The 21,676-nt window shown below is 39.3% G+C and overlaps 2 protein-coding genes across 2 annotated transcripts; both read right to left on the bottom strand.

The window, feature by feature from the left end:
- Positions 1-494: 494 nt before the first annotated feature.
- LOC122145800 (leucine-rich repeat LGI family member 2-like) lies at positions 495-4,933 on the bottom strand. The gene is given in 4 exon segments (XM_042761394.1): positions 495-1,638; positions 1,641-2,405; positions 2,482-2,646; positions 4,801-4,933. Coding segments are annotated over 4 exon segments (1,113 nt in total). The 3' UTR covers positions 495-1,588.
- Positions 4,747-20,739, bottom strand: LOC122145801 (serine/threonine-protein kinase/endoribonuclease ire-1-like). The gene is made up of 8 exons (XM_042761395.1): positions 20,698-20,739; positions 20,442-20,577; positions 19,281-19,994; positions 19,033-19,196; positions 18,728-18,948; positions 5,360-5,489; positions 5,002-5,102; positions 4,747-4,901 (listed from the first exon to the last, which is right to left on the bottom strand). Exons 1-7 carry the CDS (start codon positions 20,737-20,739, stop codon positions 5,028-5,030), a joined length of 1,482 nt encoding a protein of 493 aa, XP_042617329.1. The 3' UTR covers positions 4,747-4,901; positions 5,002-5,027.
- Positions 20,740-21,676: the final 937 nt, after the last annotated feature.

The raw sequence follows: 21,676 nt of genomic DNA on the forward strand, positions 1-21,676 counted from the left end.
GTTTGACAACATGCTGTAGTTTATAAACAGTTGATGCTACAGTATGCCTGTTTAAACAGCATCCTAAAACGAGCTGACGATGTAAGATTGCTCAGTGTACGAAAATGAGGCAAATTCTGTACTGACTCTAGATGGCGTTGTAAGATTGGTTGGTGTTGTAAGATGATACCCTGTAATGTTTATTATGGCATTATTCAATGTCATTTTGATAATATCAAAAACTGCCTTTCCAAACATCTTCATTTCTTCATTCTTTCAAAGCTGTACATTTAGTCAGAAACCAGGTGTGTTATGAATTAATAAAAAAATGATAATCAGTGTTCATAAGCATTTATTTACATTAGTATTCAAAAACACTTCTAACATTCAACAAATTAGAATAAAACAATGATTTACAAAATTAAAATTATATTTTTGCATATCAGATTAAGTGAGATGATGATGTAAGTTTTGTAATTGTTCGAAAATGAGGCAAATTCTGTACTGACTTTTATAAGACTTAAAGGTATTGAATATTAATAGCTGTATATCATGCTTTTGCAGGCTGCAGTCATTATTTAGGGTTGTGTTCTTTTCTCTGTATATCCCAAAACAGTATGAAAATGAGGTTCTTATTTTAACGCACTTGTTATCAGAACAAGTCAGACATTCAACAGTTGCCACTAGTACTTAAAATAAAAAGCAGTTACATTTATTGCACAGAACAAAAAAAAATCTTTATCCAAAATCAGTTTTCCACTTTAAGTTGTAATGATTAATATTAAGTTTCTTTCTCTATTAATATGATGATTTTAAAGGCTTGTGCTTTTGACAATTTCCCTGTATTGAAATGTAGATGATCACAAAAGGCTCCATTCTTGAATTCATTTACAACCAACCACGTAAACACCAACATTTCTGCCTAAAATCACACAACTGAAATATAACTTTTGATTCGTTTAACTCTGAACAGATCCTGGTAAATATAATAGAGGCAATTCATTTTAAATTATTAATTACTTGGCATTAAAACTTAGTCCACCAAAAGAGAGACATGATTTAAATAAATAATGAACAATGAGGTAAAAATGTCTCTAAAGATAATAGGGCTGCACTTGTCACCTGTATCACTACTTGATCCACTCGCCTGCTCTGAAATTGAAAATTTTTTTTTTATTCTCAATGTTGTTGCAGCCACATCATGCACAATATCAGCTGTTGCTTACAGAGTTTTTAAAGGCTCTCGGAGTTACAGTATATATCATTATGAAGAGTGATTTAGGTAGTTACAGGTGACAAGTGCAACTTTTTTCCGCAGCCCATGCACCGTATGTTCAGCAGAAATGTTTTCAGTAGGGCTGAGGAAATGTTCTATATATTATATAACAATTATAATATATTAAAACAAAAAAAAAATGTCAAGGCCCTCCCAGAATCTATGTAAAACTACACAGATGCATGGTGTAATACTTATTACTGTGAACCTGATAATGCCATATTACGTTTGCTTCCCAGACTTCCCTCGTCTTAAAACCCACTAATTGCCTTTCCAGGAAAATGTCCAACTTCTTAAGACGTGCCTTAATTGCGACTGTGTCCACAACAGCACTCAAAGACTCAGATCAATGATGATATGCTCAAAGATCTGTGTGCTGCCTTAAAACTGGAGGCGAATACGAAGTCCCTCCGGTCAGTGGAGACCACAGTGAAGGAACGTGGAGCCTGGATGTAGACTTCCTTGAAACGCTCAAAAACCTTCTCCTCTGCATCCCACTGATAGATCTGGGAGAAGGTGTAGTCGCTTCCAAGAGCCAGGTAGTACCTTTCTTTGAAGGAAAATGGCTGCAGGATCATGGAGCCTCTCGAAGGAAGGGCCTGGACCTCGGAGAACTCCTTCGCAGTCCAATGCAAGACTTTGGAGTCGCCGATGTATCGGGTCATGGCCAGATAAAGATCCTCCTTGATCCGGAAGGTCTTGACAGCGACTACATCTTCCATGTTTTGGATTTCCCCTTGCAAGGCAAACTTCTGAGTGCTCCTGCTCCACTGGTAGATAACTGGTACTTGGGAACGGCTCGCTAGGATAAGATGGGCCTTACCATCCAAATTCACGAACTCTGCATCTGTATCACGAAACCATTCGTGAAGCGACTGGTAGGAGTAGAAGCCCTTGTCGTTCCATTTGTAGAGAGTAGAAAGTCCAGCCTTCGAGCTGTCAGCGATGATGAAGAACCAGTCGTTGCCGATCTGAAAGGCCTCGATGTCATTCGGCTTGGAAATCTTGGAAACCTCAATGTCTTGGAACTTTGTGAACTTGCTCTGGTCTTCATCAAACTTGTAGATGTGGGAACCACCAAAGAGTTGAGCAACGATGACAAACACCTGGTCCTGGATGATCACAGACTTGCAGCCAACTATGGACTGACCTAAAAGAAAACACGGTGCATGAGATTTATTTGGCCATACGCGATCCTTCATATGATGGCTTTACCATGACTGTACCTGTGATGTTGTCGTAACTCCTGAAGTTCATCTCGATGTGGTCCCATTGGAGCACCATGCAGCTCTCTATGTTGGGAGCAGCGATGGCCACGTACACGTCGTTCTTGTGGGAGAACGTGTCCACAGACAAAGACTCAGTAGGCACAGAGTGGAGAGGAATGAACTCTGGACAACATATGGTAAAATCACATCTTAATAACTGTTTTACATCTCATAACTGATGTGCTGCATGATATGTGGAACGCACTGCAAAAACTAGCCCAACAGATGCTTGACGACGGCCCGATGTTGGCCGACAGCCAACCGTCAGCATGGTGTGTCCCGGATTTTAAAGTTGCGATGACATGGAATTACGCTCTTAAAAGTAAAGGTTATCTGTTGGTATTAATGGTTTCATGGTGGTGTTTCAAAGTTTTTGGAGTTTTTGTGTTATGAAATGTTGTAATCTCTATTGGAAAAAGGTTCTTTCGATTCTTAAAAATGTTCTTCACGCTAATAAAAAATGGTTCTTTTAAAGGTGCCATGTGTCATGTCTGGCAAAAACAAATCAAGTCATACTCCACATTCCATACCAGATGGGGGCAGTATGCCTCAATAAAGTGAATTGGTCTACTCTAGAGTAACAAACGAGAAACGGCGTAGTCTCTATGCTCCGCCCCTACCTTCACAACAACCCTAGAGCCATAGCCAAAGCCTAAGAGGACGTTTTGCCTCCAGAGGAACGTTGGGTGATGTCAAGTGATTTTGAAACATGACATCTTCAAGCTACTCCCCTTCACCTTTACCAGTGAATATGTTCATATTCGTTTTGTTCATATTACATTTTGAGTTGTATATACACATTATTTGAATTAAATTAATTTGACAGACAGCATTCTGTCAACATCATTGGTCAACATCAGACAGCTGATGTTGACCAAGCTAGCGCCAATCAACGTAACCAGAGCTGCCAACTCTCAAGCATTCACCGTGAGACACACGCAATTGACTCTTTTCACACGCTTTCACGCCACACATCAATTTTCTCACGCAAAAAAATTAACACAGTTCAACACTACAGTAACAAATGTTATGCCTAATGCCGGAACTAGTCTCAGATCCCAAAATCAGCTAGCCAGTCGATCGCCAATGCATAACTTACTTCACCATCACTTTACATAACATCGTCAAAACTGTTGTAGTTTAGTTAAAAATGATAAAGTATTCTTAGCTGCACATATACAAGTAAAAATAAGGACAACATCTATTTAGAGTGTTACGTATGCTGCCCGCCTGATGCTAGTTTAGCAGCATATATCAAGTTTGATTTTTATTAGCAAAAACTTGACCGCTCTGAATATTGTTTGTGAGTGCGCGCGTGGCCGGGGCGCTCTCTCTCTCTCTCTCTCTCTCTCTCTCTCTCTCTCTCTCTCTCTTTCTCTCTCTCTCGGGTTCATTATCATCGAAGACATTTCAAGCTTCTTAGGTAATGTTACATTTTAGCATCAGCTTGGTAGAGACGGGCTTTGGTAGATAACAGGTGAAAACCGGATGGGATCTGTGGGTAAGTTATAGCTAGCTAATTATCAAACGCAGCTATGGTTAGCCATTGCTAACATTAGCACGTTTATCGAACAGCCTTCGATACATTTCTATGTTATAACTTCCCGAAAAAAATACGCAAACAATTAATAAAACAAACTTCTAGCGAAATACTAACAGCATCTTACTTACCAATCCAAAAGAAATGTTGCAAGTTTGGAGTCGAACCTCATTTCTTTCAAGTCCATCAGTTGTCTCCAGCGATGGAAAGCAGTGCCGATGTTTACTCTGTTTCGGCTCCTTTTCTTATCGGATTTGATTTGTGATTCCGAGCGCGGTTGCTTCCCTGTAGCGGGTGGTGGTGGTGGATGTCTCTTGCCAAGGGCTTCAGCCATCCTTCCGCTCTCTTCCCTGAACTGAAATGAAGTAGTGGGCTGTATTTTCCACACGATTGACATCAGGTTCAAGTACGCCCACAAGCCGTGGCGAGTTATTCGTGTATTGCAGGTTGGCTGGTGGTTATGTTGCCCGCATACCGCCTCCCATGGCCGAAACTGGTATTACAACACCTGTCGGGCCGTGGCTAGTAATGCTAAAGCTAATTAAGGTTGATATCTCTGCAGCACTATAACTTGACATTTTTTTAATGACATCATCGTCCTTATTTCTTCTCATTCTTTTGATGCGTGTAGGTCATTTTTTTTGGATATTTTTACCTCAATTTTTACACATGGCACCTTTAACCAAAAAATGACAACAATCACATCTGTGGAGCTGAGCTGAAGAACTTTTTCAGACTCGCTCTGGAGTTCCATCCTCTCTTCTTTGCAAACATGAACACACTCCCAAACAGATCAGGGAATGAAGCCATCAGGCTGATGCTCTCCGCGTCCACTGGACTATGTAGAGAGAAAAAAGACACCAAAAACATGGTCTGACACACAATAATAATAAATCATTCTGGTATAAATACCGTGTGTGGTATTACATGTCACTCACTAATGCTCGTGCAGGTTACGTATAAATCACAGCAGGCCCAGTGTGTTCTCAGGATAGCCTTTCTTCTTACCGTCCAGTTTCTGGACAATCTCAGACGGCAACTGACAAAAGAAATATATTTACAAATACAATTTATATTTCAAACCAAGATTAAAACAGGCCATGCACTGCATTCAACTGATTTATAAGAAGTAACATCTTGAAGACATTAAATCAGATTTTTGTTGTTGTTTCTATTTTCATTCATTAAATATATATATATATATATATATATATATATATATATATATATATATATATATTTTTTTTTTTTTTTTTTAAATATGTTTTAGTATTTCTGCATTGAAATTAGATTCACTTTAGTCTTCCATTCAGAAAAGCTTTTCCCCTCTGTGTATTTTTCGATGGCTTGAAGGAGCTCCTCATCAACATTACGACAGTTCTCGGCCTCATTCTGGTTCCCCAATTTTTTCAAATACTCCACTCTCCTGAAAGGATTTCAAAAAATATCTTCAGCTGATTAACAGCAAGAACCACATTAAGCTGATCAAAAGTGACCATAAAGACATTATTTAACAACTTATTTCTCATCTGAGTGTGTATTTGTACAGGGTATATTTATTATGTATATATAAATACACACACATAAATTATATATTTAGAAAATATTTACATGTATATACATTTATATATTTATATTCTTATATTTTTATATTATATATAAATATATTTAATATATAAACATAACATATTCTTCTTAAATATATACATGCGTGTTTGTGTATTTATATATACATAATAAATATACACAGTATACACACATATACTATTTAAACAAAACTTTTATTTTGGATGTGATTAATCGTGATTAATCATTTGACAGCCCTAAAAAAAAGATTATTTAGATAGAATGCAATTTCCCCTTCATTTAATAGGGGAAACTCACAATTTGCCAGGATCATAAACAGTACTGAAACTCTATTTTAAAATGACAGATCATGAGTTTAATAAGGTCGTGAGCTCAGTTAGTTTAGAGCAGGGGTCGGCAACCATGTGGCAAGTTAATGCTGGCAGGCTAATGGATAATCACTGGCACGCGAGCGATATGGAAAACTATGTAGCGTCGTACATTTCATTCCGTATAGTCACAACCTGTTAACAGCTGTAAATACTATGAAAGTATAAGGATTAACCTACACTAGACTACAGATCCATGTGGCAACAAGGTGTCGTGACATTTTATCCTAACCGTCAGATTGTCCTACCAAGGCTTAATGCGCATGTGCACATCAATATTGCACCTGAAATCATGTATCAACGTCTATTTGACATCTGCATATACATCTGTAAGACCTATCAATACGTATTTTTAAGAGTGTTTGTTTTTCTGCAATATTTTAGGACGTTTTTTTTGGGATTTTAATATAAGATGTCAAAAATGTTTTTTTTATGTTTATGATTTAGAATCTGACATCTCAAAGACGTGATGTTTGTACAAAGCAGATGCTTTCGAGATCAAGCGATCTTTAACAGACATCTTGCAGATGTACATGTGCTATCTGGGCAGTTTGCTACCCTTACCAAAAAGTAGTATACTTCAAGGTTTATTTTATTAAGTATACTTAAGTAAAGTTCAAGTATATGTAGACTTTTTTGTAAGTATAAGTCAAGTATACCTAAATGTCATTTTAAGTATATTTCTGAGGAGTACATAAAGCCCATTTCTGAGAAGTACATAAAAAGTAAACTAAAAGCATACTTTCCTATTTTTAGTTTAAAAGAAGTATACTAATAACACACTTGAATAAACTTTTTTTTGTAAGGGTAGCTAGCTATGCCTTCGTCACATAAATGCATATTACCAAACATGTATGGCTTTGTAAATCCAATTAAGCTGCGAGAGATGCTGTATTGTTTGCTCAGTTGGAATAAATAAATCAGCTACAACCCTGAATCCAGCTTGAATTTAATTTTATTTCTTGCCTGCGTACATCACCTGCCCAGGGTGCTAGAAGTTGTTGTTTGAAAGTTTGATTTAGGTTTAATTTCCTTTTGTTTGTTGACAAACGGCCACTACAACAAGTAAAAAAAAAACGCCCATTGATTAAAGAAAGAAGAAGAACTTTCCTTGGAATTTGCTTCGGATATTATTGGGATACCCGATGGAAAATCAGCATGGATTGTTTTATTCACCATTCATGGATTATCTGCTGGCATGAGACAGAGGCCGATCCGAGATAAGAAATCTTTAGTTGGTATGTACTGCTAGACCTGCCGTATGGGAAAACGGTTTCATGAAAAGTTACATGACCTTAAAACTTGGACTGCTTTAAGTAATTGGCTGTGCGCTTGTTGAATTATCAATGCATCGGGTGGCCTACATTCAAAAAAAGTAAAGCGATTGCAGTGTGTGCTTGTGTGGATGAAGAGGATTTGTTTGTATAAAACAAAGTTGTTTCAATAAACGTTGCCATCTTTTGCTAGCCTTGTTGCCTGATTGTGAACATTCACTGATATTATCAACAATTAGGCTATAAGTTTGCAACAAAATGACAGATGTGGAGAGGCCGGAATCAAAGCGGTCAATTAAATTGACTTCTAAAGGAATGTGCTTTTATATACAAACTTGTTAAAGAAAAACACACTGCAAAAACTAACCAGGCTAAAAAGATTATGGATAAAATCCGTGCCCTAATAGAATTAAATGAAAATGCAGATGCAGTGAACACTCAGCTCGCTTTGTTCATTAAGTGTTATGAAGAAGCACTCGATATACATGAAACATTTATGGAATTGCCTCTACCAGAAGATGAAATACTTCTGGTAAAGAAAAACTAAAAACTTCGAGGAGAAGATGAAATCATGTCATTCATTTATTGAAGATGTGAAGGAGTGGCTGTCTAAGGCTGGTTATCCATAGTGTTACGCTATTAAGCGCAATTTGAATAGTTTGTGCTGCTTAGTGGTGGTTATGCTCCTGTTGTTTCTTTTGTTTGTTTTTTTTCTTTAGGTCATGTGATGTCCTGCTGGCTGCTGTTTGTGGGTGGGGCAACTGCTTTAAAGACGCTATCCATATCGCTGGGCTCGCACGGCTCGGTTTGTTATTATCTCTGTGGAGGTTGTCATGTTGACGTAATGTTTCCGTTTTCACAAGCACGTTTTCCGGTATGGGATTGATGTTTGTGGTTTTCAGTTTATAATTGATATTTGGAGCGGGTGGTATCTGGTGTTTGGTGTTTTTTCCATGTTATTTAGTTTAGGTTAGTTAGTGCAGCAGTTAGAGGACCCGGAAGACTCACGGTAAACTTTGTCTTTTGTTTTCGGTCGGGAGATAGGTAAGTTTCACCTTTGTTGTAGTTATGTGAGGTCAGGATTTTCTTTCTGTTTGTTCTATGTTATTTTTACCACCATGCTCTGTTTATGTAAAAATCATTATTTCATTAAATTAAATTGTTTTTGCAATGTCACTGCGTCTATGGTTTTTGTATGTAATGTTGTACCATTTCGGTTGAGTACCATGGTCACGTAACACATACTCACAGCCGAAAGAACCTATCGATGCAGGATGCGTTAATGATGGAATACAACCTGAAGACAGTATTTCTAACGTCTTAAGTGTAAGAGCAAGTTCTGTAAAATCACGCGCCACTGGTACTGTATATCAAAGATTTCTGCAACATCCGTGGTGCGCATTAATGCGGAGGCCGAGAGAGCAGCTCTTCTTAAACACTTCGAAGCTTCAAAAAGGAAACATCATATAGAAGCGCAGGAGGAAAGGCTTCATAGAGAAAATTAGCAATTGCCGCTTGAAACAGACTTTGGCAGCTACAACTGCAAGGCTTCAGGTTTTAGAAGTGAACTCATCACAGCGTGGTTCAAGACGATCTGATGGAATGAATTCTTATTTAGAGAGGAGCAAAGCTCAAAGATCCATCGGTTTAGATCCTCTTGCCAAAGCCTTTGTCCCACCTGAAAATTATGTTCTTGCTGCACCTGATCCGGCATCAGTTTTTAGGCCAAGACAAGGATTTGCTGAGCAAATGTATGGAAGGCCGTTTGGGCCAGAAGCTCCATATCAAGAAGTACAGACTCCAAATGGACGCCAAATGGGACATATATTAAATTCTCAAACTCAAAGCGGTAACAACCAAAATGACATGGTGGGCATTATGCAAAAACAAAACGAAATCACTGCATGGTTGGTTCAGCAAAATATATCCTCTGTTCTTCCTCCAAGAAATCTGCAAATTTTTGATGGAGACCCTCTCCAATATAAATCCTTTATTAGAGCCTTTGAAAATGTAGTGAAGAAGAAAACGAATAATCCCAGCGATTGTTTGCAGTTCCTTGAACAGTACACTAGGGGGCAGCCAAAGGATCTTGTGCATAGTTGTCAACATATACCTCCAGATCAAGGCTATCAAAGAGCCAAGAGTCTTCTTGCTCAGCATTTTGGAGATGAATTTAAAATTGCATCTGCTTACATGGAAAAAATATTTAACTGGACATCCGTTAAAGGTGAAGATGTAAAAGGATTACAAGCATTCTCTCTGTTTCTCCAAGGATATTCAAACCTAACAGAACAAGTAATGTATATGAGGGAACTGAAATTACCATCTAACATGCGGAGTATCATTTTAAAACTTCCTTACAAACTAAGATAAAAATAGAAGAATATTGCATTCTTCCTTGGCTCTCAATGAAGGCGGTCGCATTTTCTCTCCCTCTCCTCCCCGTTACTTTCCCTGTTTTGCTTCTTCTCTCATCTCGTCTATTGTGTGTCTGGTGGCTCTTTCCGTGGAGGACATTGAAGATATATACCTATTCGGAACCATGATAACAGGTCTTCTGATGATTGGATTAGGCTTTGCCATGGGTTATCGAAGAATTCAGAAAACGGGAACAGCTGTCCAAAGCCTCACAAGGCTGCCCATTGTGATTGAAGCAGTGGGCAGAGCGGTCAGCACTGAGATAATTAACTGCAATATGGATAACATCACGGAGAAGCTCACGGCTTTGCAAAGGCAAATGGATGGATTCAGAGACCAGAATGGACTAAGAGAGTAGTCCTGTAAATTGGAATGCGGCTACTCACCCCAAGACCAAACAACCCCAATCTTATCTGCTTTCGGCTCCCCTCAACCAGCACTGGCCTCAGCCAAGGCCGCTGTTGGAACAACAACTCCCCCGGAAAAGCACTGCAGTGAGACGCTCTTGCGTTCCTCCCCCCACTCCACAGACACCTGCTGATTGTTTGTATCGCTATCACAATCCTGCGGACTGAGGCACCTAGATTTGATGCCAGGAGTAGCAACTCTCCAGGCCTACATACAAGCACTGTTACATACATACACTCACACATACGCACATATATACAGATATGCATTCACCCCAACCCAGCCCCCATCCCTCGCCTTCACCCCTTTGTACCGCCAGTCTGACAAGCGGGTCGGCGACCAGTGCCGTAGGGCTGCAGGACCAGATGGCTGCTTGCCTGTGCTGGATTACCTCGACCCCCCTCTTCCTCTACCCTGTTGCAAAGTCGTGTGTTTATGCTGTATTGATTATGTGCTTTTGTTGCTGAGGTGTTTTTCCTGTTCTCACACTGTACTCCCAAAGGAGAATAGTCTGGGTGTTGTTTTTTTCTCCTCCCTTCCCTAATATTATGCTGTATTTCTTCTTCCCCTGTTACTGCATTTCGTTGCCTTGTACCCACATGTGCAATGACAATAAAGTTGAATCTAATCTAATCTAATGTGATCTGCAAGAAAGAAGTGGACAGAGAGCTACATTCATTGATCTTGTAAATGTTATTGAGAGACAAGTGAAAATTGCTTTAGATCCAGTTTTTGGAAACATTCAAGATCCTCAACATCCTAACGTTAAGGCTTCCTGTAGCAGCCAGCTACGACAAAGAAGGAAGGGGAGCAGCTACGTTACAAATGTCACTCCTGTGAGGGAAGAAGCTATGGCACGGCCTGCAGAACATAGCACCCCCTCCACTCATTGCTGTCTTTTCTGCCTGAAGAGAAATCACACACTAGGTCAGTGCTCACAGTTTAAAGCCAAGGCACACCGGGACAGGATCAACTTCATTAAGGACAAGGGTATTTGTTTTGGTTGCCTGAAGGTAGACCACACAAGCAAGGACTGTAGGAGTCGATTGGATTGCTATGTATGTCATCAGAAACACCCCGAGGTCCTTCATATAGAAAGACAGGATAAAGACATATTTGTAGAACAATTCAAACATCCTGTGAGCCTTCCAAGTGATTCAACCGTAACCTTTTTAGATGTGTGGGCATATTGGGGCCGGTGTGGAAGATTATTCTACCTTCTCTATTGTTGCAGTAAAGGTCAGAAGCAAACTGACTAATAAGATCATGCAAACATATGCTTTCCTGGATCCTGGCAGTTCCGGCACATTTCTGTACCGAAACCATGGCGAAAAGGTTAAATTTGCGAGGTAAAAAGACAAGCATTTTGTTGAGAACAATGGGCCAATGAAAGGTTGTGAATGCTCATGTTTTTGTCAGGTCTTGAAGTGTCTGGCATGGGTGCTGCAGATTTCATGGAGCTTCCTGATGTTTTGACTCAAAGAACTATACCTGTGTCTACACTTAATATTCCACGACAAGCAGATATTGATCCATGGCCATATTTGAAGGATGTAATACTCCATGACATTCATGCAAATGTTGATCTACTTATTGGAACCGACGCCCCTAAGGTTTTGGAGCCGTGGGAAGTAATAAATAGTCCAAGATGAGGGCCCATACGCTGTCAGAACCAGGGTTGGCTGGGTCATTAATGGACCTCTTCATGGTGGAAGCTGTAGAGGTAAGAGTGGCTATTCTGCTGTAACAGCAAATCGCATCTCTGTTGAACACCTGCAAGAAATGCTTGTGAAGCAGTATCACCATGACTTTAATGAGAAATCATCAGAAGAGCAGATTTAAATGTCCAGAGAAGATATTAAGTTCATGGATATTGTCAGTAGTACAGCAAAACTAATTGGAGGTCATTACTGTATTGACTTGCCATTCAGAAAGGAAAATGTGACCCTGCCAGATAATCGTTATATTGCAGAGCAGTGCTTATGGAGCCTGAAAAGAAAGTTTGATAAGAACAGTTTTTTTTAAAGAGGAATATACCACATTCCTAAATGAAATAATAACACAGCGACATGCTGAGCCAGTTCCTCTTGACCAGCTGACACAGAGCAATGGGAAAGTGTGGTATATCCATCATCACGGGGTGTATCATCCTCAGAAAGGGAAGCTAAGAGTTGTTTTTGACTGTGCAGCCTCATATAAAGGAACATCGCTCAATACTCAGCTTTTGCAAGGCCCCGATCTCACCAACAGCCTCATTGGAGTTTTAGTCCGATTTAGGCAGGAGCCTATTGCAATAGTGGCTGATATTCAATCTATGTTTCACCAGGTTCATGTTTCAAATAAGCACATTAACTTTTCTCCGCTTCCTCTGGTGGCCAGGTGGTGACACTGCACAGGTTTTGCAGGAATACCGCATGAAGGTACATCTATTTGGAGCTGCATCATCACCAAGCTGTGCCAATTATGCCTTGAGGAGAACTGCAGATGACAACGCAGAACACTTCCCTCCATAGGTTGTAAATATAGTGAAAAACAATTTTTATGTTGATGATTGCCTCCATTCAATGGCCTCAGAAGAGGAGGCTAGGAAAATGATCCAGGATTTAACTGCACTTTGTCAGAAAGGAGGATTCACTCTGTCAAAGTGGGTCAGCAATAGTCGTGCAGTGTTGCGCTCTGTCAGCGAAGGCCACAGAGCAAAAGACATGATGGAGCTGGATTTGGATACAGATCAACTTCCTGATAAAAACGTACATTAGAACTACAGTGGTACGTTGAGACTGACCAATTTGGATTTAAGGCCTCAGCACAAGAGAAACCACAGACGAGAAGAGGAATTCTTTTGGTGGTCAGCTCCCTCTATGACCCATTGGGCTTCCTTGCTCCATTCAGAATGATGGCTAAGTTGTTACTGCAGGAACTCTGTAAAAGAAACTTTGGATGGGACGAAGATATTCCCCATGTTCTCGCTAAGGAATGGGCTGGTTGGTTGGAAGATCTCCACAAGGTGGCAAAGTTCAAGATTGATCGTTGCATTAAGCCTAATGACTTTGGCAACCCTGTTGGGTATGGAGCTGTCTCTTACTTAAGACTGGAAAGGGATAATAAAGTGCATGTTGCATTTATGATGGGGGAAGGCCAGAGTTGCTCCGCTGAAGCAGACAACAATTCCTCGCCTGGAGCTAACAGCTGCAGTCCTCGCTGTTAGAGTAGACCGCATGCTACAGAAGGAGTTGCAACTTAGGCTGGAGAAGTCAGTTTCTGGACTGACAGCACAACAGCCCTTAAATATATATCAAATGAAAGCCGGCGATTCTATACCTTTGTGGCCAACAGAATTGCAGTCATCAGAGAGGCAACTGATGTTGATCAGTGGAGATATGTGGGGACAAAGGAAAACCCAGCAGATGAAGCGTCAAGAGGAATGAGGGCAGAAAATCTTCTGAACAGAAGGAGATGGATGATGGGACCTGATTTCCTTATAAGTCCAAGAATGGGTGGCCTAAATTAGATGTAGATCTTCAGGTGATTCCTGGTGCGGACCCTGAGATCAAAAAGGACTTGACAGTGAATGCTGTTGTTAAGGACACAGACAATGCTATGAACTACCTGATTCATTACTTTTCATCTTGGACTTAAGTATTTTCTTTTAAAGTACATTATTTTCATAATATACACAATGGTAATTCAAAGTGCTTTACATAAAAGAAAGTAAAATAATCATGAAGAAAAATAATAAAACAAAATAAAACAAGCAATTTTAAAACATTGGAAATGATTTAAAAATTGACTTATTTAAAATGAATTTAAACAGTTAAAATTAGAAAATGATTTTACATAAAATACAGTGAATACGTAAAATACAGTGCAATCAGTTCAGACATCGCACAGTGCTCATTCAATAAATGCACAGCTAAACAGATGAAGTAAAATACAGTGTTTAAATGCGACTAATGTATTAGCACATCTGATCTCTTCTGGAAGCTGATTCCAACTGTGGCATAGTAACTAAAGGCGGACTCCCCTTGTTTTGTGTGAACCCTTGGTATTTCTAACTGGCTCGATCCTAATGATCTGAGTGGTCTGTTAGGTTTATATTCAGTGAACATATCTGCAATATATTTTGGTCCTAGGTCATTGAGTGATTTATAAATGAGTAAAAGTACTTTAAAATCAATCCTAAATGTAACTGGAAGCCAGTGTAAGGACCTGAGGACTGAAGAGATTGCAGGTAGCTGTAGCTTGGCTTCTTAAGATCAAGGATACTCTTGTGTTATTGGGACATAGGAGAAAGGAGCTTTATGCCTCTGCTGACCTCAGTATGGACATTACAGACTGTCATCAACAGGTGGAAAGCCAAATGCAGAGCTTTAAGGCTACACTCAAAGGACAGTCTGACACCTCAAGATGTGACCAGGGCAGAGCTGTCAATCATCCGGTATGTATAACATCAACGGTTTAAGGATGAAATTACCTCGCTGCAGAGTGGTGTGAAATCCATATCCAAGGACAGTCCACTGTACAGATTAGACCCAGTGATGGATGGTGAGATTCTCAGAGTGGGTGGTCGGTTAAGCAAAGCCTCACTGCCAGTGGAATCCAAGCGTCCTGTTATTCTGGCAAAAGATCTGCATGTATCAACACTAATTCTGCGCCACATTCATCAGCAGATAGGTCATGCTGGAAGAAATTATATGTTGTCCGGTTTAATGCGTAAGTATTGGATTATAAATGCAAACTCTGCTGCCAGAAAGGTCATGTCAGATTGTGTTGTTTGCAGACGCAACAGAGGAAGACTCCTTGAACAAAAAATGGCGGACTTACCTGCTGAAAGAGTGTTGCCTGATGATGCCCCTTTCACTCATGTTGGCATCGATTATTTTGGCCCCATTGAAGTTAAAAGAAGCAGAGGTCTTCTCAAAAGATATGGAGTGCTCTTCACCTGCATGAACAGTCGTGCTGTACACTTGGAAGTAGCATACACATTGGATACAGACTCCTGTATAAATTCAGTGAGAAGGTTCATCTGCAGACGAGGCCCAGTTTCAACTCTCAGGTCTGATAATGGAACTAACTTTGTTGGAGCCAGCCGTGAGCTCAAGGAGAGTCTGACTGCTCTGAATCATGGTAAAATTCAAAGAGCCTTTCTTCAGGATGGCATAGAATGGAGATTTAACACTCCATCAGCTTCCTATCAGGGTGGTGTTTGGGAGCGCTTGATTCGCTCAGTGAAGAGTCTTCTTACCTCAGTCCTTAAACAGCATACCCTGGACGATGAAGCACTCCAAACAATTTTTTTGCGAAGTTGAAGCAATATTGAATAATAGGCCTATTACAAGGGGGCCTCATATGATTCAAATGACCTGGAAGCTTTGACGCCGAATCACATTCTGTTGTTGAAAGGTAAACCAATTATGCCACCAGGATTGTTTGACAGAAATGATCTGTATGTCAGAAAAAGATGTAAGCAGATACAGTACATGGCGGAACTCTTCTGGAAGAGATGGATTTCTGAGTACCTGCCATTGATGCAACAGAGACAAAAATGGACAGCACTAAGAAGAACCCTTACACCTGGAGATGTTGTTCTTGTGGCAGATGCTACAGTTTCAAGAGGATCTTGGATGATGGGGAAAGTTTTGGATGTCAGATCAGATGTGAATGGGGTTGTGCACTCTGTCCGCCTCCAAACGAAGACCAGCATCTTAGAGATGCCTGTGACGAAGCTGTGCCTGCTGCTGGAGGCGGCAGTGTGATCACATGAACTGTCTCTCTCTTTCTCTTTGTCTGCCTCTATTATTCTCTTTCTTTCTCTTTTGCTTGCAGGTGCGGCAAGACATCTGTGCCTGATATAGTTAGAATACATAGTGTAGCTCCGTTTTGAGAGTTCAGTAATTGTGATAATTAGGGGCCGGAGTGTTGGAGCTACATTAGTTTGCTTTCAGTAATTTTGTTCATTAATTTGTTTAATATTATGATTTTGCTTATATTAGTAATATATATTTTGGTAATATTCTTTTGTTTGTTTGTTTAGTTAAATGCTTTTATTTATATGTTTAGTCTTTGTTTTTGGTTAGTTTAATAACTACAATGTTTGATTTAGACACCTGAGGGCAGTAGTGGGCACAGGTAAAGGTAAATATAGGTAGGAAGTAGAAGGTGGCCTGTAGCACCTGGGTGATGGGCATATGGTTTTTTCACCTGAGGGCAGTAGTGTGGTTCTTACCAGCGCGTGGAACAAATAAATCGGCCACAACCCTGAATCCAGCTGGAATGTGATTGTATTTCTTGCCTGCGTACATCACCTGCCCAGGGTGCTAGAAGTTGTCGTTTGAAAGTTTGATTTAGGTTTAATTTCCTTTTGTTTGTTGACAAACGGCCACTACAATCATAATTAATGGACAACTAGGCTATATCAGGGAAAAGACATCAGCACAGTCCGGCGCAGAGAAAAGAAAAAGAAAAAAGCCAGAAAAAGCCCAGGATGAAGCCTGTGCATCACTTTTGAGGTAGCTACGTTCATAATTTTTTTGACTGTTTTTTTTAGTGTTGTGTTTTAATGTGTTTTATTGTTTGTAATAATTTAACAACGGATTTGAATTAATATTCTAGTTGTCATGACTTAAAAATGTATTATATAAAACAACGAGGCGATTGGTTTATTAATAATAATCATATGGTTTCATGAAATAACACTTTTATAATGTGCATAATATATAATTTAATACAAAATAAAACAATTTACATTATTACAAGTGCCTGCAAAGGACACCAAAGGCCTGATAATTGCTGTTGTTACACTTACAGGACAATCAAATCCTTGTTTAATATTGACCAAACATTTAATTCAAATATCCAGTTAGCCTAATTTTTCATTTTTGGCCTTTTTGCGATAGAAATGCTACAGCCTTTATGATTTCTTTAACAAAAACGTGGACATCGCCAACGCTTACCAAAATTAACCATGGTAATCGTAGTAAAACTGATTAATTATATTTTTGTGTGATTTCTGAATGCTTGAGACTATAAAATCAATCAGACAACTTTTTTTTTAATAAAATCATAGCCATAGTTAACTGTCTAGAGCAACAATTCTAATTTATTAATAATACAATTTAATTACAATTTGATTATTTTAATATTTTATTAAAGTTCTATTTTGACCCCTTATAGTAGGTGTTTTTTAATTAATTTTTTTTGGTTTTGAGGGAGGGGGCACAACAATACTATTCTGCTTAGGGCACCCATTTGGCCAGCAGTGGCCCTGGCATCATGAGAGAGAACTAGAGGTTGCCGCTTGGTTGTAATGGTATATTACAGTTGAGAGTGAAAACAGCGTTCCTGCGAGTGGGTGTGGTTTCAGCACCGACTGTGGACATGGCATTTTTTTTAAGATTTTGATAACTTATTTCATTTACTTGGCTTTTTTATGGTTAATAACACATTTTTTCTGTGGTGTGACAAACTCGGAACACATTTAATATTGCTTTACTTGGACTTAAAAGGTGGGGTAAGCGATTACTGGTAGCCAATGATGACATTTGAAATCAACCAAAACAAACACGCCCCTACCCCAAAAGGGTCTCACTCCTAATTTGATAGCTCCATCCCACACATACGTATGCAACCCAGGCAACGATTAGTTCTTTGAAACCGAACGGACGCGTGTGTCACGGCAAAATACTATAGAACTCATTATAATCAGTGATGCTTTCTACACCATATTGATAAATCTATGGTCTACACTGGATGCGGCGCGACACGACACCACAAATCCGCGACAGAAAACTGCTGCTGCGTTCTATTCATGACATATTGACACAAATTTCAAGTGATTTTCAATGGTTGCTTTGTAGGATCCAGTGTACTATAGACAGACTTAAGCTGTTGCGGCACAGACACAGTGTTACTCAACTATCAAGAACAAAACAAAGCAACCTTGGCGTCCGATCGCAGGCCTTGGGCTCCTTGAGTTCTCTCAAGCGCTGGAAATCTGATCCAAAATTTACATGGGTCCTGCTTCTTGCCTTATTGCTTTAAGCCTTCTTTTGTTCCGCAGATGGTTTTCTCTTTTGTTTTTTATCCTCCATCTTTATCTCGTCTCAGCTAATGTCCGTCCTGTGCACTAAATGCTCTCTCCTCCACATCATTAGTAGACACGCCCCTTACTGCTGATTGGCTACAAGTTTGTTTTGCTAGTCGGCCCGAATCAGTTTTCTAAAGCGTTTATGTAAAATCGCTTACCCCACATTTAAGTCTGTTTAGCTTCAGCCATGCTATGTGACTGAGTGCATGACAGCTTATGGTTAATTCTGCGTTTTGTAGCTCTTAGCAATAAATAAATTACAGCTATAAACATTAGTTATTTTTAAGTCGGTAAACAAAGTTCTTAACAATCCACACACAAATCACAATGACCGTGTTGTGTGAACAACAACATTAACACACACATACAGTGGTGTTCAGTAAGGTCACACTGTAAATCTATTATTCAAAGTCTAATTTAAACATTAAAATAAAACAAACTTTAAGGATTTTCGTGCCCAAAAGGTTGCCAACCCCTGGTTTAGATTGGTTAATGCCATAGCCAAATCAATGGAGCATTTTACCTTTCTTCAGTCCAGAAGAAGGGGTGTGCGAGGGTTTGCTCCACAGTTGGTCTGTTTATTGGATCTTCATTAATCATCCACTCAACGAGATCCTTCGCTACATCATCACCCAGATGATCCAGAGAGTATATTCCTTGCAGAATGTTGACTTCACAATGTGGACCTTTACCAAACGGATGTTGTCCTCTAGAGAGAATGTAGTAGACTAACATCCCAGCAACCTTCAATCAGGGGACAGTGTTACCATTAGTTCAGAATGTTTACTGAGTAAACTTTGAGGTAATTGATAAATATGGAAAACCCACCTGAATGTCGGAGCTCCTCTTGTAGTCAGTGTTGGGCTCCTCATTTATGGTCTTCTTTGCCATCCAGCATCTAGTTCCAGCACTGCTTGTTCGTAAAGTGGTTTCGCCCTGTTTCAGTCGGCGACTTATGCCAAAATCAGCCAATCTGGCTTGTCCCTTTATGTCTATATAACAAACAGAAAGTTCCAATTATTTATAGAAAAAAAAATTGATTCTAATTAATTTAATCACATAAGTTTAACTCCTACCAATCAGGACATTCTGGGGTTTGATGTCTCGATGGAGCACTTTGGTCTGCTGGTCGTGTAAAACCTGTAAGCCGCAAAGAACTTCCTTCACCAACTTCTTCAGAACCAAAGATCTCTCAGCGCTGTCATCTGGTAAATGATCTCGGATATATTCCTCCAGTGTGTACTCACAAAGCTGAAGAACAAGATATCCGAAATTGTCATCTTCAGCAAAGTCCACATATCGCACAATGGAGGGATCATCAAGTTCTGGGAGTCGAAGGAATTCCTCCTCGTTTTTGAGGACTTTGTAATTAGACTTAATCATTCGTTTCACAGCCACCTCAGTACCGTCATCCCTCAAACCAAGGAAAACTTCTGTTCCATCACTTCCTTTAGCGATCTGAAATTCATCACTGCGTACAAAAGTAAGGTTTCCCAGCCTATTGGTATTACTAATATCCATGTTAGCTAGCTTCTCAATCTTAGACCTCCAACGACGACTGCTCTGATGGCACCTCCTTGAGATATTTGGGGTCTCAACTTGTTGTGTGAACGGCTGCACACTAAAATTTGTTTCCTCAGTGGATGTCACTACAGTGTCTGGATACGGTTCCTCTTTATCTTGATGCTCACTTTCTTGTGATTCCACCTCTTGCTGGATTTTTTTCTTCTTCTTGCTGCTTGTTGATGGAGCTGCAGTCTCCTCACATAAACTATCCACTGCACTTGAACCTGCTGGTTATTTCAGTGATTCATCCAACTTTTGGAGCTTTTTTTTCATGACTTCATCCATCTCTGTCTCTGATTTTATAAGTATCATCTCTGGAACAGGAGACAATCCACACAATGCTACAAGTTCAGGAGCAAAGTCACTTATATAGGCAAACAGTCCGTAGGTCCTAACTCTAATTAGACTTGAATAATCAGGACGTGTGAGAGGCAATAGACTTTTGCACAACTTCTCATAGACAGAATGATTCATACTCAGTTTCTGCTCAGACGTCTTTTGCATCATGAGATTGAGTATTTTGAGTATCAAACTAATGACTGTTTCATAATTTGTGCTTCCAAAGTGCTGAAGTCTGTATGTTAGAATTGGCACAAGATCATTGAATACTGGAGGAAAAATGCTTTCACTGACACACAAAGCAACATTTAAGCTCTTCAGTGCAATCAGACAGTGTTCCTGAGGGATTCTTGGGAAGCGTTTGATGACTCCTTCAATGTATCTGTCTGTGGTCTTTGTGTCTTTTAACCACTTGATGGCACTCTGATGATACTGCTCCACACCTTGACCAATGACACCATAGTAAACCTCAAATAAAATAATATGATTGAAAGGATTTCTCTTGAAAGAATGTTCCTCATAGACTCTGTAAACTTCTGTTTGATTTTTTGTTTGTACAGAACAAGAAAGAGAGAAAAACAGATGTACTTTCTCAAAGACTTCACCCTGTGATGATAGTTGACGAATCATTCTCTCCACTTTTTTATCAACCTCTGGATTCACCCCATAGTTAGTTTCAGGTGAAGCTCCATCCTCTATAAGTGCTTTCACGATGTCTTCACAGTCACGTTCAACAGCACAATGCAGTGGAGTCAAAATGAGTATTCCATGTCCATTTGGGTTAGCTTTTGCTGCAAGTAATCTTTTCACAATACTCAGTGGAACTCCAGTTAAAGCAGCATAATGTAGAGGAGTTTGTCCTTTTGTTGAGGGTTTGTTTGGATCAGCCGACTCAAGTAGATAATTGCAGATTTCTTCATTTCTACATATAACTGCTGCAGTTAATGGTGTACAATTTTCCAGTCTTCAGAAGGGTAAAGTCCATTAATATCTCTGCCTCTTATTAATTTTCTTAGTCTCTTTGCCTTTTTGTCTATGATGCATTTTATTAGGGGGTCTGTTTTTCTAGGTCCTTCTAAAAATACTGGAAGCAGGTTTGCCATGGATCTTCAAATGTTCATTACAGACTGTGAAGTGATGTTAAACACTATTGCCATTAAAGACATTTAATACATTTGATTCATTAATGCTTCTTCAACTCTATATTTTTTCAGAATTAGTTTTAGAGCAGTTAAAATCTATTTCCATATAATCAACAGTATTCCTATTATTGTGTTTACCTGTTTTAATCAAAAAAACTATGGTGACTGAAATTGTAGGTTACACAGTAATGTATAACTGGTTGTGGAAAAATGAAATTGTGTCAGTTTCATTTGAAAAGAAGCTTGCCACATCATTCAGTATTATAGGAAAACCATTTTTGTTTACCCAGGCTTAGAGGTTTAAGTGAATTAAACTGATATTTCACATCAGAGTGCTGCACACCGATTTTTTTATTCATACCACCATTAAATTAAATTTTAAAAAGTTATGCCTTTAAAGTCTGATTTATGATTGACACATGAGC

The sequence above is a fragment of the Cyprinus carpio genome, chromosome A7 (assembly GCF_018340385.1).
Source record: "Cyprinus carpio isolate SPL01 chromosome A7, ASM1834038v1, whole genome shotgun sequence".
NCBI classification, from domain to species: domain Eukaryota; kingdom Metazoa; phylum Chordata; class Actinopteri; order Cypriniformes; family Cyprinidae; genus Cyprinus; species Cyprinus carpio.

Bases quoted from the DNA above. Each gene is read 5' to 3' on its own strand.
- LOC122145801 (XM_042761395.1), bottom strand. From the start codon at position 20,739: ATGATTCGTCAACTATCATCACAGGGTGAAGTCTTTGAGAAA. The intron at 18,949-19,032 runs GTGGGTTTTCCA...CCCTGATTGAAG, and splicing joins AGAGGAGCTCCGACATTCAG to GTTGCTGGGATGTTAGTCTA. The intron at 5,103-5,359 runs GTGAATCTAATT...TTCTTTTGTCAG, and splicing joins TTTCTGAATGGAAGACTAAA to TTGCCGTCTGAGATTGTCCA.